This window comes from Oncorhynchus mykiss, chromosome 22 (assembly GCF_013265735.2).
Source record: "Oncorhynchus mykiss isolate Arlee chromosome 22, USDA_OmykA_1.1, whole genome shotgun sequence".
Lineage (NCBI taxonomy): Eukaryota > Metazoa > Chordata > Actinopteri > Salmoniformes > Salmonidae > Oncorhynchus > Oncorhynchus mykiss.
In genome coordinates, this window is record NC_048586.1 from 32,140,687 (window position 1) to 32,153,766 (window position 13,080).

The window sequence follows — 13,080 nt, forward strand, 5'->3', positions numbered from 1 at the left end:
CAATCTAGTCTTCTAATATGTCACTTGAGGATGTTGATACTAGTAATCTGGCTCTGCTATTCTCTGAACAGATAAATTAAGTTGAATTTAAATACATTTAATTGTCACGTTTTGATACATGGGATTGTCTCATCTGATCTTTTTTGTATCTTCCAGGACGTTGCAGCCCTTCTTCGAGGGTCTCTTCCCTCGTGACAACCCCAGGAACACCCGATTCGCCATAAATTTCTTCACCTCCATTGGCCTGGGTGGACTTACGTAAGTGTCTCCATTCTAATAATATAATCATAATACGTGCCACTTTCATCCAAAGCAACAGCACAATGAGATTGCATATACGTTTTATGTATGTGTTGGTGATTTGTTAACCCACAACCTTCGCATTGCTACTGCCTTTACCTGCTGAGCCACACAGGAACACATTGTAATATAGCAGGTTGGGGTATTGCGTCACCATCCTGCTGTGATCTCCTGCCAACTCAAACTTTATTTGTCACATGTGCCGAATACATCAAGTATAGACGTGAAATGCTGACTTACAAGCCCTTAACCAACAGTGCAGTTCCAGAAGAAGAAAATATTTAGACTATTTAGATAGACTAAAATAAAAAGCAATAATAAAAGTAACACAATAACAAGGCTATATACAGGGGGTGTGTCATAATTGATTCTTTCTCGATCTCGCTCTCTCTTGCTCTCTTTCCCCTTTCTCTCTCCTTCTCCCTCGCTCTACCCACTCTCCCACCCATAGGGATGAGCTCCGTGAGCATCTGAAGAATGCCCCCAAGATAATCATGACCCAGAACCAGGACGTGGAGTCATCAGACTCCGACTCGTCCTCTTCCTCCTCTGACTCGTCTTCCTCAGACAGTGACAGCAGCGACAGTGACAGCTCTGACTCCTCCACTGACTCCTCATCCAGCAACAGCTCAGGTACAGAGTAGCTTTACCACCCTGATAGTCCCTTACTATAGCCTGGTCCCAGATCTGTTTGTTATTTCTACTTTGGTCATTGGCGGCACAAACAGCACTTGGGGACCAGGCCACCCTCACTATGCTTTTTTTATTGATACACTTAGGCTAGGTAGTTGAAAGGACATCATTGCAATCAACTTACAACCCAGCTCTCTTTTAACCAGCAGTCTGAATATTTTCTAAGACAAATGAAAAGGGCTGGTCCTTTAATAACTGTCTGCCCTCAACCTTCACCTCAACCTAATTCTAATGTCTGTGTTGTGTCTGGGGAGGTGGTGGGGCCTGTATAATTAGTAATTATGTTTCTATGGTTGTACCCTTCTTTACTTGTCCCTGCTGTGAGGGTGGCCAAGCCTGCTCTCTGTGTGTTTGTGTGTCTGTTTGTCAGCCTGCGTCATGAGTCATTGCATGCCTCACCTTGAGGAATGTCAGTGTTGTACTTAGCCCTCTAACTGTTTTGAATCACATCACTATTTCCCTAGAAAAGGCCTGTCCCCCATGTCACATTATATGGTAATAATATTTGCCATTTAGTGTTGGTTTTTATCCAAAGCAACTTATGGGAGTGTTTAGGCTACATCGTGTTAATCGTGGCATCAGGGACATTAAGATGGCTTTTTGTGTCAGTCCCATGCTGATGAAATGCAACTACTGCCAACCAAGGACCAGTCTGTATTCACTTTTTCAATTTAAGAAAACATTTATATTTCAGGGATACATTTTAAATATCCAATTTAACAAGAGAGCAGCGATTGTCCTGGTGAAACAGCTGTCCTCTACATAATCACTGCTTTCAAATCAATAGCGACAAAATGACCTCTGTTCACTGAAATGTCCAATAGCACTGAAATGTCTAATACCTCTGAGCTTCAGTTGGTTCTCAGTAAATTGTCCTGAACATCAAGCCTGTGTGAGGTCAGAGGTGTTTCTCGGCTGTGATGTTGATATGGCTATTTACCATTCAGCCTGTGTGTATATGTATCTCTATGCAAAACATGCACACAAAGACAGTCTGTCAATCCCGGCAGTGGTCCACACACACACACATACAAACCCACGCCTGCAGTCAGTTTTGTACTCTGGCGGTTTAGTGACTGTTTGACTTGTGTGGTGTTGGGTGCCCCCGGCCTGCTCTCTGTAGGGCAGAGTGACATGTTAACATGGCAGAGTAGGGCACTACAGGCACTGGCCAAAAGCACAGTCTGTCATCACCACACATCATCTGCACACAGGCTGCATCCCAAATGGTACCCTATTCCCTAGAAGGCTCTGGTTAAAAGTAGTGCACTATATAGTAAATAGTGTGCCATTTAGGACACACCTAAGCCCCCCTCAAACTCCCATCACATGGCATAGCTCGGACCACTCATATGGAATGGCAAAACTGACAGATTTTTATTTTTTTTATACACAGCATAGAGAATGTGCCCCTCTATGGGCTGGCAAACTGGCATGTTGTGTGCATGCTTCTGGATGTATTTAGGTCTCTTTACTCATGTTTAATAGATTTTGATTCAAAGTCTGGATATATTTAGTTTCTAAGACAAATTGACTGTTTTGCAGATTCTGATTCAAGGCGTAAAAAGAGTAAGGGCCAGAGCAAAAAGAAGAGCGACAAAGACAAGAAGAAAGACAAGAAGACCAAGGACAAGGCTTCTTCCAAAAAGATCTCGCTTCAGAAGTCACCTCTGGAGGAACGGCCCAATAGGAGTCTGAGACACGAGAACCGTCGCCGTGATGACAGCAGTAGCGATGAAGAGGTGGCGGAGCGCGGCGGGGGGAGACCCCGGCCTGAGGACCGCCACAAAGCCTCTCGCCACCGTGGTCGAGTAGAAGACGCTCCGCCACCCACACACGAGAGACCCGACCGTTCTGACCGTGGAGGGCACAATGACAAGGAGCTGCCTCGTGGCAGGCCTGGCAGAGACCGAGACTATGAGGACGGGGACAGACAGCCAGAGGCCCGCAGGCACAACAAGGACGATGGGGGGGGGGGCGATGGGAAACACCAAACCCCCCAGGCCGACCGTGACCGAGTCAGACACCGTAGCCCTGAGAAAGAGAAGGAACCAGTGAGCAGTGGCGGCAGGGACAGAGAAAAAGAGAGGTCAAAGTCACGGGAGAGGAGCAGCCGCAAGGAGAAGGACATGGATTCCTCCAGGGACTCGAACAGGAACGGGGTGGAGCGGCAGGCAGAGAGGGCAGAGCGGGCGGACAAGGAGAACAGGGAGAACCGCCATCACTCTGACAGATACAGAGAACCCAGGCGAAACGAGGAACGGAGCAGGAATAGCTCCCCGCGCAGACGGAGATAGCCGGACCAATGAGAAAAGTAGTAGGCTTCCTTTCCAATGTCCATACTTACATCATTTGAAGTTGTGTGCTACTGCAGACATTGAAACAGAGCCATAGTAGTTATGATAGTCATGCTGTTCATGTGCCAGCTTGAACTCATCCATCTCATTCTCTGTCATTGTCTGTCTCTCTCAATGTATGCATCTTATGCATAGCCTTTACAATTTTATATTGCCCAATGAAATCTTTCTTAGGAATGGTTCAGCGGTTGTATAGGAACAATAACAGTGCAGAGATCTGCTTGCAAAAGTAGTGTTTCTATGATTGTTTCTTTCTCTGGGTGTTATCAATGTAAGACTGGTAAAGTCAAGAAAGCTTGAGTTTGTATTTGATGCATCAACCAATTTTGTATTAGTGGCAACCTATTTTTGTGTTGATAAAAAATAAGACAAAACATAAAAAATCATTCAACTGTTCAATTGTACTTGATTTATTACTGTCTATTATATAGTATATTGAACATGTTTGCCCTAGGCAACACCAGAGCAACGGATGGCAGAGTGTACTTAAAATCAGAGGGTGCTGTCTAAGCCTAATCTTATTGCCTCTGACTACAGAACATCGGCCTCCAACTTCAGTTCATTAAATTGTTGAATCGCCACCATTTTTGGACACCCAGCAGGTGATCGCTAACACACATCAACCCACAAAGGATCAGTTCTGAGCAATTCCAACATTGTTTATGTTAAACACTCTTGTAAGAATGCATGCAATAACCTGTCATCACATAGTTTCAGTACATACAACATGCACACAGTATGAATACATGCTTCTTACATAATTTACATAGATCTTCACATTGTGATCTCCAGATGGATCCAACCTTATTTGACCTTCAACATTTTCCCCAAGGGCGTACATACCAAAATGCATTACACAGGGTTGCAGGAAAACTGGGTCAATATTGGGATGGAAGACGTAACATAGTAAATCTAAATCGGGGACACTCCAAATAGTATGCTACATTTCGTATGTATGTATTTATTTGTGGATGTCCATCCATTTTGTATGATATGTTAGGAATTTAGAAAAACGCATTCATTTTTACGAATTCCAATTTGTTATTGATAACGTTAGTTAGGTTAGGGGTTATGGGAAGGGTTAGCTAACATGCTAAGTAGTTGCAAAGTAGCTTAGAAAGTTGTTGCAAATTCGCTAAAATTGTTTGAGTTTTGAATATGCAAACTTTCGGTTAATATAGGTTCCCGTTATACACCTACCCATCCACCTCGACCAACCACCCTACTTTCATTTTTGTTTAAAGTGCACATGTCTTATGTAACCACACCAAACGTGACATATGATGCTAGTTTTGAGTGTCCCAATTTTATGTTTACTATGTTACATCTAGTCTAGGAGACCAGGTTGGGAACTCTGGCAAATCGTGGTGTATTCATTACGCCGATTCTGTTGCAAAACTTTTAGTAAATGGAAGCCGGTCTCCCGAGTGGCGAAGTGGTCTAAGGCACTGCATCGCAGTGGGAGCTGTGCCACTAGAGATCCTGGTTGACCGGGAGAACAATGGGGCGCTGCACAATTGGCCCAGGGTTGTCCGGGTTAGGGGAGGGTTTAGCTGGTAGGGATGTTCTTGTCCCATCGCGCACTAGCGACTCCTGTGACGGGCCGGGCGCAATGCACGCTGGCATGGTCGCCAGGTGCACAGTGTTTCCTCCGACTCATTGGTGCGGTTGGCTTCCGGGTAAGCAGGCATTGTGTCAAGAAGCAGTGTGGCTTGGCTGGGTTGTGTTTCGGAGGACGCACAGCTCTCGACCTTCGCCTCTCCCATACGGGAGTTGAAGCAATGGGACAAAACTGTAACTACAAATCGGATACCACGAAATTGGGTAGAAAGGCTTTTTTTTTTAACGTTGAAAAAAGCTGATTCAAGCTTTGCTTTATGATGCAACTGAACATTTGAAGCACAATATAAATAATAAAATCAGCATACAGAGCATTCGGAAAGTATTCAGTGGTCTAAGGCACTGCATTGATTTTTTCCACATGTTGTTACGTTAAAGCCGTATTCTAAAATTGATTAAATAAAACATTTTACTTATCAATCTACACAACAACCCATAATGACAAAGCGAAAGTGATTATTTTTTATTTTTTTGCAAATGTATTAAAAATAAAAAACACCTATTTACACAAGTATTAAGACCCTTTGTTATGAGACTCGAAATTGAGCTCAGGTGCATCCTGTTTCTGTTGATCATCCTTGATGTTTCTACAACTTGATTGGAGTCCACCTGTGGTAAATTCAATTGATTGGACATGATTTGGAAAGGCACAGTTAACAGTGCATGTCAGAGCAAAAACCAAGCTATGAGGTTGAAGGAACTGTCCTTAGAGTGCCTAGACAGGATTGTGTCAAAGCACATATCTGGGGAAGGGTACCAAAAAATGTCTGCTGCATTGAAGGTTCCCAAGAACACAATGGCCTCCATCGTTCTTAAATGGAATAAGTTTGGAACCACCAAGATTCTTCCTATAGCTGGCAGCCTGGCCAAACTATGCAATCGGGGGAGAAGGGCCTTGGTCAGGGAGGTGACAACAGGGAGAAGGACAACTATCTCTGCAGCACTCCACCAATCAGGCCAGACAGAAGCCACTCCTCTGTAAAAGGCACATGACAGCCCGCAATGCGCTTTCCAAAAAGTACCTTAAGGACTCTGACCATGAGAAACAAGATTCTCTGGTCTGATGAAACCAAGATTGAACTCTTTTGCCTGAATGCCAAGTGTTTGTCTGGAGGAAACCTGGCACCATCTGTTTTTTTAGTGGCAGGGATTGGTAGACTAGTCAGGATTGAGGGACAGATGAACGGAGCAGAGCGAGCTCCTTGATGAAACCTGCTCCAGACCACTCAGGACCTCAGACTAGGGCAAAGGTTCACCTTCCAACAGGACAACGACCCTAAGCACACAGCCAGGATAAGGTAGGAATGGGTTTGGGACATGTCTCTGAATGTCCTTGAGGTGCCCAGCCATAGCCCAGACTTGAACCCGATCAAACATCTCTGGAGAGACCTGAAAATTACTATGGTGCTCTCCATCCAACCTGCAGAGAAGACTGGGACAAACTCCCCAAATACAGGTGTGGAAAAGTACTGAGTTAAGGGTCTGCATGTGATATTTTAGGGGGTTTTGTATTTTTTCCTGCTCAGTGTTTTCCTTTTCAACTATTGGATTCCAAGAGAAGAGTACTGGTTCATTTCAACTGTCATACTGGTTGTCATACTGGTTGAGAATTCTTAGAGAACAATGAAGGGAGGAACATAATGCCTGGTAGATTCTCAATGGGTCATCTAGAAGGAGTCCTTGGCACTTTCTCAGTTAATCTTTCTTCGATTTCCTTGCATCCATCCTCCTCGCTGTCTCAGAATGCATTGGATAAGAAGGTCTGATGGGAGAGACCTTCTCCTCCAGTAAGGTTTTGAAGGGAGCAAGGAGATGGGAGTCGAGGAATGGTGGAAATACCAATTGAGCAGTCTCATCCCAGGGCAACTGGTAATGGAAAAGCTTGGCTCTACCTCAACTCAGAGAAACAGAACACTCTCTTAACCCTTCAGAATATGTAAGTATTTACAGTGTGTCCTAAAGGATATATGTGATAACCTATATGCAATAGCTATATGATATATAACCTTTACTGCCAGTCTCACAGCACAGAGATATAATGAATTGGCGAGCAGCTGTAAATTGCTAATGAACTTATTCAGAAGGGGGTACATGGAGAGAGAGGCACAGAGGTAGTAGTGCTACTTCCAAATATTGATAACTTATGTGTCTGGAGAATTTCAGTACCTCACACCTCTTTGGTTCTGTCCTAAATGGCAATCTATTCACTATATAGGGCACCAATTTTGACCAGGGCCCATAGGGCTCTGCTCAAAAGTAGTGCACTACATCGGGAATAGCGTGCCATTTGGGACACATCCCTTGACTCACGGGACTCTTCTCTGTGGAGCTCCACAGATCACCCTTCCACTCCAGGCGGTAGCAGCCAGTTAGCAGACAGCCAGGATTCAGGTAGCAGGTAGCAAGAAGCCATGTAGCAGGTAGCCAGTTTGCAGATATAATGCAGCCATGAAGCAAGCAGCCAGGAAACAGGCAGGCAGCCATTACACTGATAATGAGACTATACATCAAGCATAACATTAGTGTGATGATTGCCCCTTGGCCATACATAGGACAGATTTACATTCCCTGCCTCTCCTGTGCTAAAAAGGTGCCTGACTGAAGAATGCCTCTACAGTAGGCTACAGTAGGTAGGACTAGGGATGTGTGGATGAATGTAGCCCAATTAACTATTTTACTGGAGCAGTGTGCAATTTCATGTACATTTGCTGTTGTCGCGCTGAAGAATGTTTCTCTCTGTACTGTAGGTAGGGAAGGGATCGATTTGAGGATGGATGCATGCAACTATCATACTAGAACAGTTAGTAAGAGTGCAATTTCATGTGCTTTTAGTCTTGAATATTTTTTCCATCCTTAAACATGCTGAGTAGGTGGTGTTCCATTAATGATGTCTCTAACCTATATTGTAGGTTGCCTACTAGGGATGCATTTGTGGATGTAAGTGGTCTATTTCACTGGAACAGTTACTAAGTGTGTGCATTTTCATGTGGCTTTACTCATGAATGCTTTTTAATCCAGAGAAAGAAGAGGTGTATAATCTCCCTAGCCAACTGACCACAGGAAGTTTAGGAGAGGAGAGGAGGAGGACCTCTGTGTGTGGGTGGTGTTCTGAACCCTGCATTTAACGTCTAAAATAGTACGTTTACAGGATGACCAACGCTATGGCATACAATTAAGTGTCATCTCCCAAAAGATTGTTTATGTTGATTTTATCCTCTGAGTATTAAAATATAGTTTAGCCTACAACTGCATTTACACATGGTTATTATAGTAAGCCCCAGCAGGTAATGTCGAACTTTATTCATTCTCTAAATAAAAAGCAGTGAGACTCAAGCAGCAAGAATCATGGAAGACTTTGAGAGCAGTGTAATGTAGGGCATAGCCTTGTGCACAGGCTCAGGTAGTGCTGCTATTGCCCCTAAAGGCCCAGGGATGAGCATGCGTGGATGTTTTCAGAGCTAGAACACTGAAGTGTATTACAGTTCTCCTAGCAGCAGTGTATTATGTTGGCAGCATGAGAGAGTATAAAAAAATGGGAAAAAAAGAGTACCCCTGCAAAGACATGCTACATTTTGGGAATATATGTTTTTTTTTACTACTAGTGCAGTACAACTGCTTTTCACAGAATTGTAAACACATAAATGGATAATTTCACATATTTTATATTGTATTATTTATACCAGCATTTATTTTGATTGTTTACACAAATACTGATATGTTGAAAGCTATTGTTAGTAGGCTATATTACAAAAAAAGAGGGTTATACTGCATTTACATGTTAGTCATTTAACAGACACTCTTATCTAAGTGCTCCCGAGTGGCGCAGCGGTCTAAGGCACTGCATCTCAGTGTAAAAGGTGTCAGGCTACAGGCTACAGGCTAAGGCTAAAGGCTACAGTCTCTGGTTCAAATCCACACTGTATCACATCAGGCCGTGATTGGTAGTCCCATAGGGCGGCTCACAATTGGCCCAGTGTCGTCTGGGTTTGGCTGGGGGTAGGCCATCATTGTAAATAAGAATTTGTTCTTAATGAACTTACCTAGTTAAATAAAGGTTCAATCCATTGTAATTTACAGTGCATACTTTTTTTTCACACGTAAAATGTATACTTAGAGAAATACACTCGCAATAAAATACAAATATATGTTATGGGGGAATTACTCAGAATCTGCAAAAAGTAAATGGGTCCCTTGTGCTGGGCAAAGGGTTTAATACAGAGTACTAGTGACTCCATACTCCACCCACTCCTTTCACTGCAGTGCAATACACTGTACATGGGATACTTATTGGCTTGTAGAGAACTTTTTTACTTCTCTCAGCTAAAGTGGAGTGGGAAATACTCAGTAGGGTCTCTACTATCCAAATATGTGTCGTTTTAGAGGGGGAGTCTGTAGTACACATCCATCAACACAGCTTTAAATGACCTGGTACTATCCATGTTCCTGAAATCAAGACACATTCATCAACAATAAAAAAAAATAAACACAAAAGCCAAACTCTTTTATTGAAATGAAAACAAATGTATTCACAAGTTAAGTGTAATATTAACCAGGGTATTAGGATTTAAGATTAACAAGATTATTTGCCAGCTATATTGTCATGATTATCAATCAAGGTCAGCAATGTTTTTTTCTGTAGAGTTTAAAATGTATTACAAGGCTAACAATATTACTACAAGGCTAACAGTACACAGTTTATCCAGCTTTTAGGACAACACTGGAGAACATTATTTACAAGTTATAGCCCCCTATGTGTTTCTTTTCTGTCAAGGTTACCAGTACATGTTGTACAGTACAAATGTATGACATAATAATTTTCTCTGATAACTGATAGAAAACATACTCTTGCATGCAATTGTGACAAAGTGTATTCACATTGCCCTCTAACACTGCTTTAGAGAATAAGTACACAAACACCACAACTACTACCGTCTGACTGTTTTCTAAAATGGGAGCACCGATGAAAGAATGCATAGTTGGGTGTCAAATCCACCACAAATCCATGCATTACCAGATACTGTAGTGTATCCTTTAATTATTTTTCATACTGGCTTAAGGAATCCATACTTTTTTAGATTTAATGTAATGCAATTACTGCTACTAACTATAAGTTGCACATCTATGGCTATAACTGTCCAATGTGACTAAGTTCACAGGCACTATCACATGCTGAAAACGCCACAAATTGTGCACCGTTCCAGGCACATTTGGCATAACTTGTTTGCTTTCACAAAACAGACTCTGTCATTTCTGACTCGCAAAAGACGCAGGGGACATTAGCGGAAATGTTTCCTTCAGATGGGACTTCAAAATATTATTGTACTCGTCAATTATTCGGTCATTGAACCACTTGCTGACATTGTTTAATATTTTATAATCATTTTTAGTAAATTTGTTGGAATTAGAAGTTTAGACACGAGTCATTCTTTGTGCATTTGTCAGAGTACAGATTACTTTTATCTTTCTGAAGAACATTTAGTACTTTTTCAGTGTGTTTCTTTTCATATGATACCAAATAGAACACAGCTTGCTTCAGGAATTCTTGGACCTACTCTAACTTGATTTTGATACTTGAGTGCAGTCAATATACTAGAGCTTGCCATGTAGTGTGTGTACAATTTCACAAATGGGTAATTATCTGAAAATGTTATAATACTAGATTATTCAAAGAAGTGTATGATATAACCTACCGTTCAAAATGTTGGGGTCACTTAGAAATGTCCTTGTTTTTGAAATACTTTTTTTGTAACATAAATTGATCAGAAATACAGTGCAGACATTGTTAATGTTATTAATGACTATTGTAGCTGGAAATGTCTGATTATCAGCAACCATCACTCCTGTGTTCCAATGGCACGTTGTGTTAGCTAATCCAAGTTTATCATTTTAAAACGCTAATTGATCATTAGAAAACCTTTTTTTGCAATTATGCTAGCACAACTGAAAACTGTTGTTCTGATTAAAGAAGCAATGAAACTGGCCTTCTTTATACTAGTTGAGTATCTGGAGCATCAGCACTTGTGGGTTCGATTACAGGTTCAAAATGGTCAGAAACAAAGGACTTTCTTCTGAAACTTGTTCTGAGAATTTAAGGCGATTCCATGATTGAAATTGCCAAGATACTGAAGATCTCGTACAACGCTGTGTACTACTCCCTTCACAGAACAGCACAAACGGTCTCTAACCAGTTGCTGATAACGGGCCTCTGTGCGCCTATGTAGATATTACATAAAAATCGGACATTTCCAGCTACAATAGTAATTTACAACATTAACAATGTCTACACTGTAATTATGATTCATTTTATGTTATTTTAATGGACAAAAAATGTGCTTTTCTTTCAAAAACAAGGACATTTCTAAATGACCCCCAAACTTTTGAACGGTAGTGTATATGCAGGATAGATTCAAGCTCTAACCAGTTCTCTGCTGACCTGCTTACCTTCACAAATAATGTATTTGGAGCAGGATGACATTACATGTTTTACAAATCTTGTTACCTTGGCATGCTTGCAGTGAAAGTAATTCCTTGATGCCTCTTTCTGAAATATGACTTTGTTCAACTCGTCTTTTTTTACCCTGGCTATACATGGCTTTCTTGAACTGACTGCAATTTTGAGAGCGTAAATGTGGAAGAGGAGATCATTGGCTAAGAAAGTTGAAGTTGGCATTTCCTTCACAAAACATGATTTAATGTCACACATATCGCTGTTATGAAGCCTCTGTTGAAGCAGTGGTTCGTGTACTCTGTCCTGTTTTCACTGCATCCAACTGTGAAATGAAGTTGTTGAATTGCTGATTTGGACTGTTTGCTTTAAGTCATCTTTTGTGACATTCTTTGAAAGCGGATGTTTTCTTCAGAAATTTCAGAACAGGAAAGGCTTTACTCTCAAGATGATTAGGGAGATAGTTACATGTTGGAATAACATCAATACCTGAATCTGACTTACAGGACTATACTTGCTCACTGATATACTATGTAAATAAAAGTATGTGGACACCACTTCAAATTAGTGGATTTGACTATTTCAGCCACACCTGTTTCTGCCCTGCTAGAGCTGCCCCGGTCAACTGTAAGTGGTCTTACTGTAAATTGGATACGTCTAGGAGCAACAACGACTCAGCTGCGAAGTGGTAGGCCACACAACCTCACAGAATGGGACTGTCCTTGGTTACAACACTCACTACCGATTTCCAAACTGTCTCTGGAAGCAACGTCAGCACAATAACTGTTCGTCGGGAGCTTCATGAAATCGGTTTCCATGGCCGAGCAGCCTCACACAAGCCTAAAATCACCATGTGTAATGCCAAGCTTTGGCTGGAGAGGTGTAAAGCTTGCTGCCATTGGACTATGGAGCAGTGGAAGCGCGTTCACTGGAGTGATGATTCACGCCTCACCATCTGGCAGTCCGACAGATGAATCTGGGTTTGGAGGATGCCAGAAGAACGCTACCTGCCCCAATGCATAGTACCAACTGTAAAGTTTGGTGGAGGATGAATAATGGTCTGGGGTTGTTTTTCATGGTTCGGGCTAGGCCCCTTAGTTCCAGTGAAGGGAAATCTTAACTCTACAGCATACAATGACATTCTAGACGATTCTGTGCTTCCAACTTTGTGTCAACAGTTTTGGGAAGACCCTTTCCTGTTTCAGTATGACATGCCCCTGTGCACAAAGCAAGGTCCATTATACAGAAATGGTTTGTCGAGATCGGTGTGAAAGAACTTGACTGGCCTACACAGAGCCCTGACCTCAACTCCATCGAACACCTTTGGGATGAATTGGAACGCCGACTGCGAACCAGGACTAATTGCCCAACATCAGTGCCCGACCTCACTAATGCTCTTGTGGCTGAATGGAAGCAAGTCCCCGCAGCAATGTTCCAACATCTAGTGAAGAGCCTTCCCAGAAGAGTGGAAGCTGTTATAGCAGCAAAGGGGGCACCAACTCCATATTAATGACCATAATTTTGTAATGAAATGTCCGTCAAGCAGTTATATCAGAGATTCTGTAAAGGCCCTCCCTCATGACATAATTCATAAAAATATAGCTGTTGCTGTGTCCTCAATGTTTGTAGATTCTATAGAGATAATCTCCATAGAGATAATCTTAA

The 13,080-nt window shown here is 42.1% G+C and overlaps 1 protein-coding gene across 2 annotated transcripts in view; it reads left to right on the plus strand.

Annotated features, from left to right (window-relative positions):
• Positions 1 to 3,746, plus strand: part of cwc22 (CWC22 spliceosome associated protein homolog) — a 50,259-nt gene extending 46,513 nt beyond the window's left edge. For both annotated transcript variants that reach the window (XM_021579540.2, XM_021579541.2), the window contains exons 19-21: positions 157 to 258; positions 752 to 933; positions 2,539 to 3,746. In XM_021579540.2, coding sequence (XP_021435215.2) covers positions 157 to 258; positions 752 to 933; positions 2,539 to 3,290 — 1,036 coding nt within the window. In that variant the 3' untranslated portion in view covers positions 3,291 to 3,746. The remainder of the gene's footprint in view (positions 1 to 156; positions 259 to 751; positions 934 to 2,538) is intronic.
• The last annotated feature ends 9,334 nt before the right edge of the window (positions 3,747 to 13,080 follow it).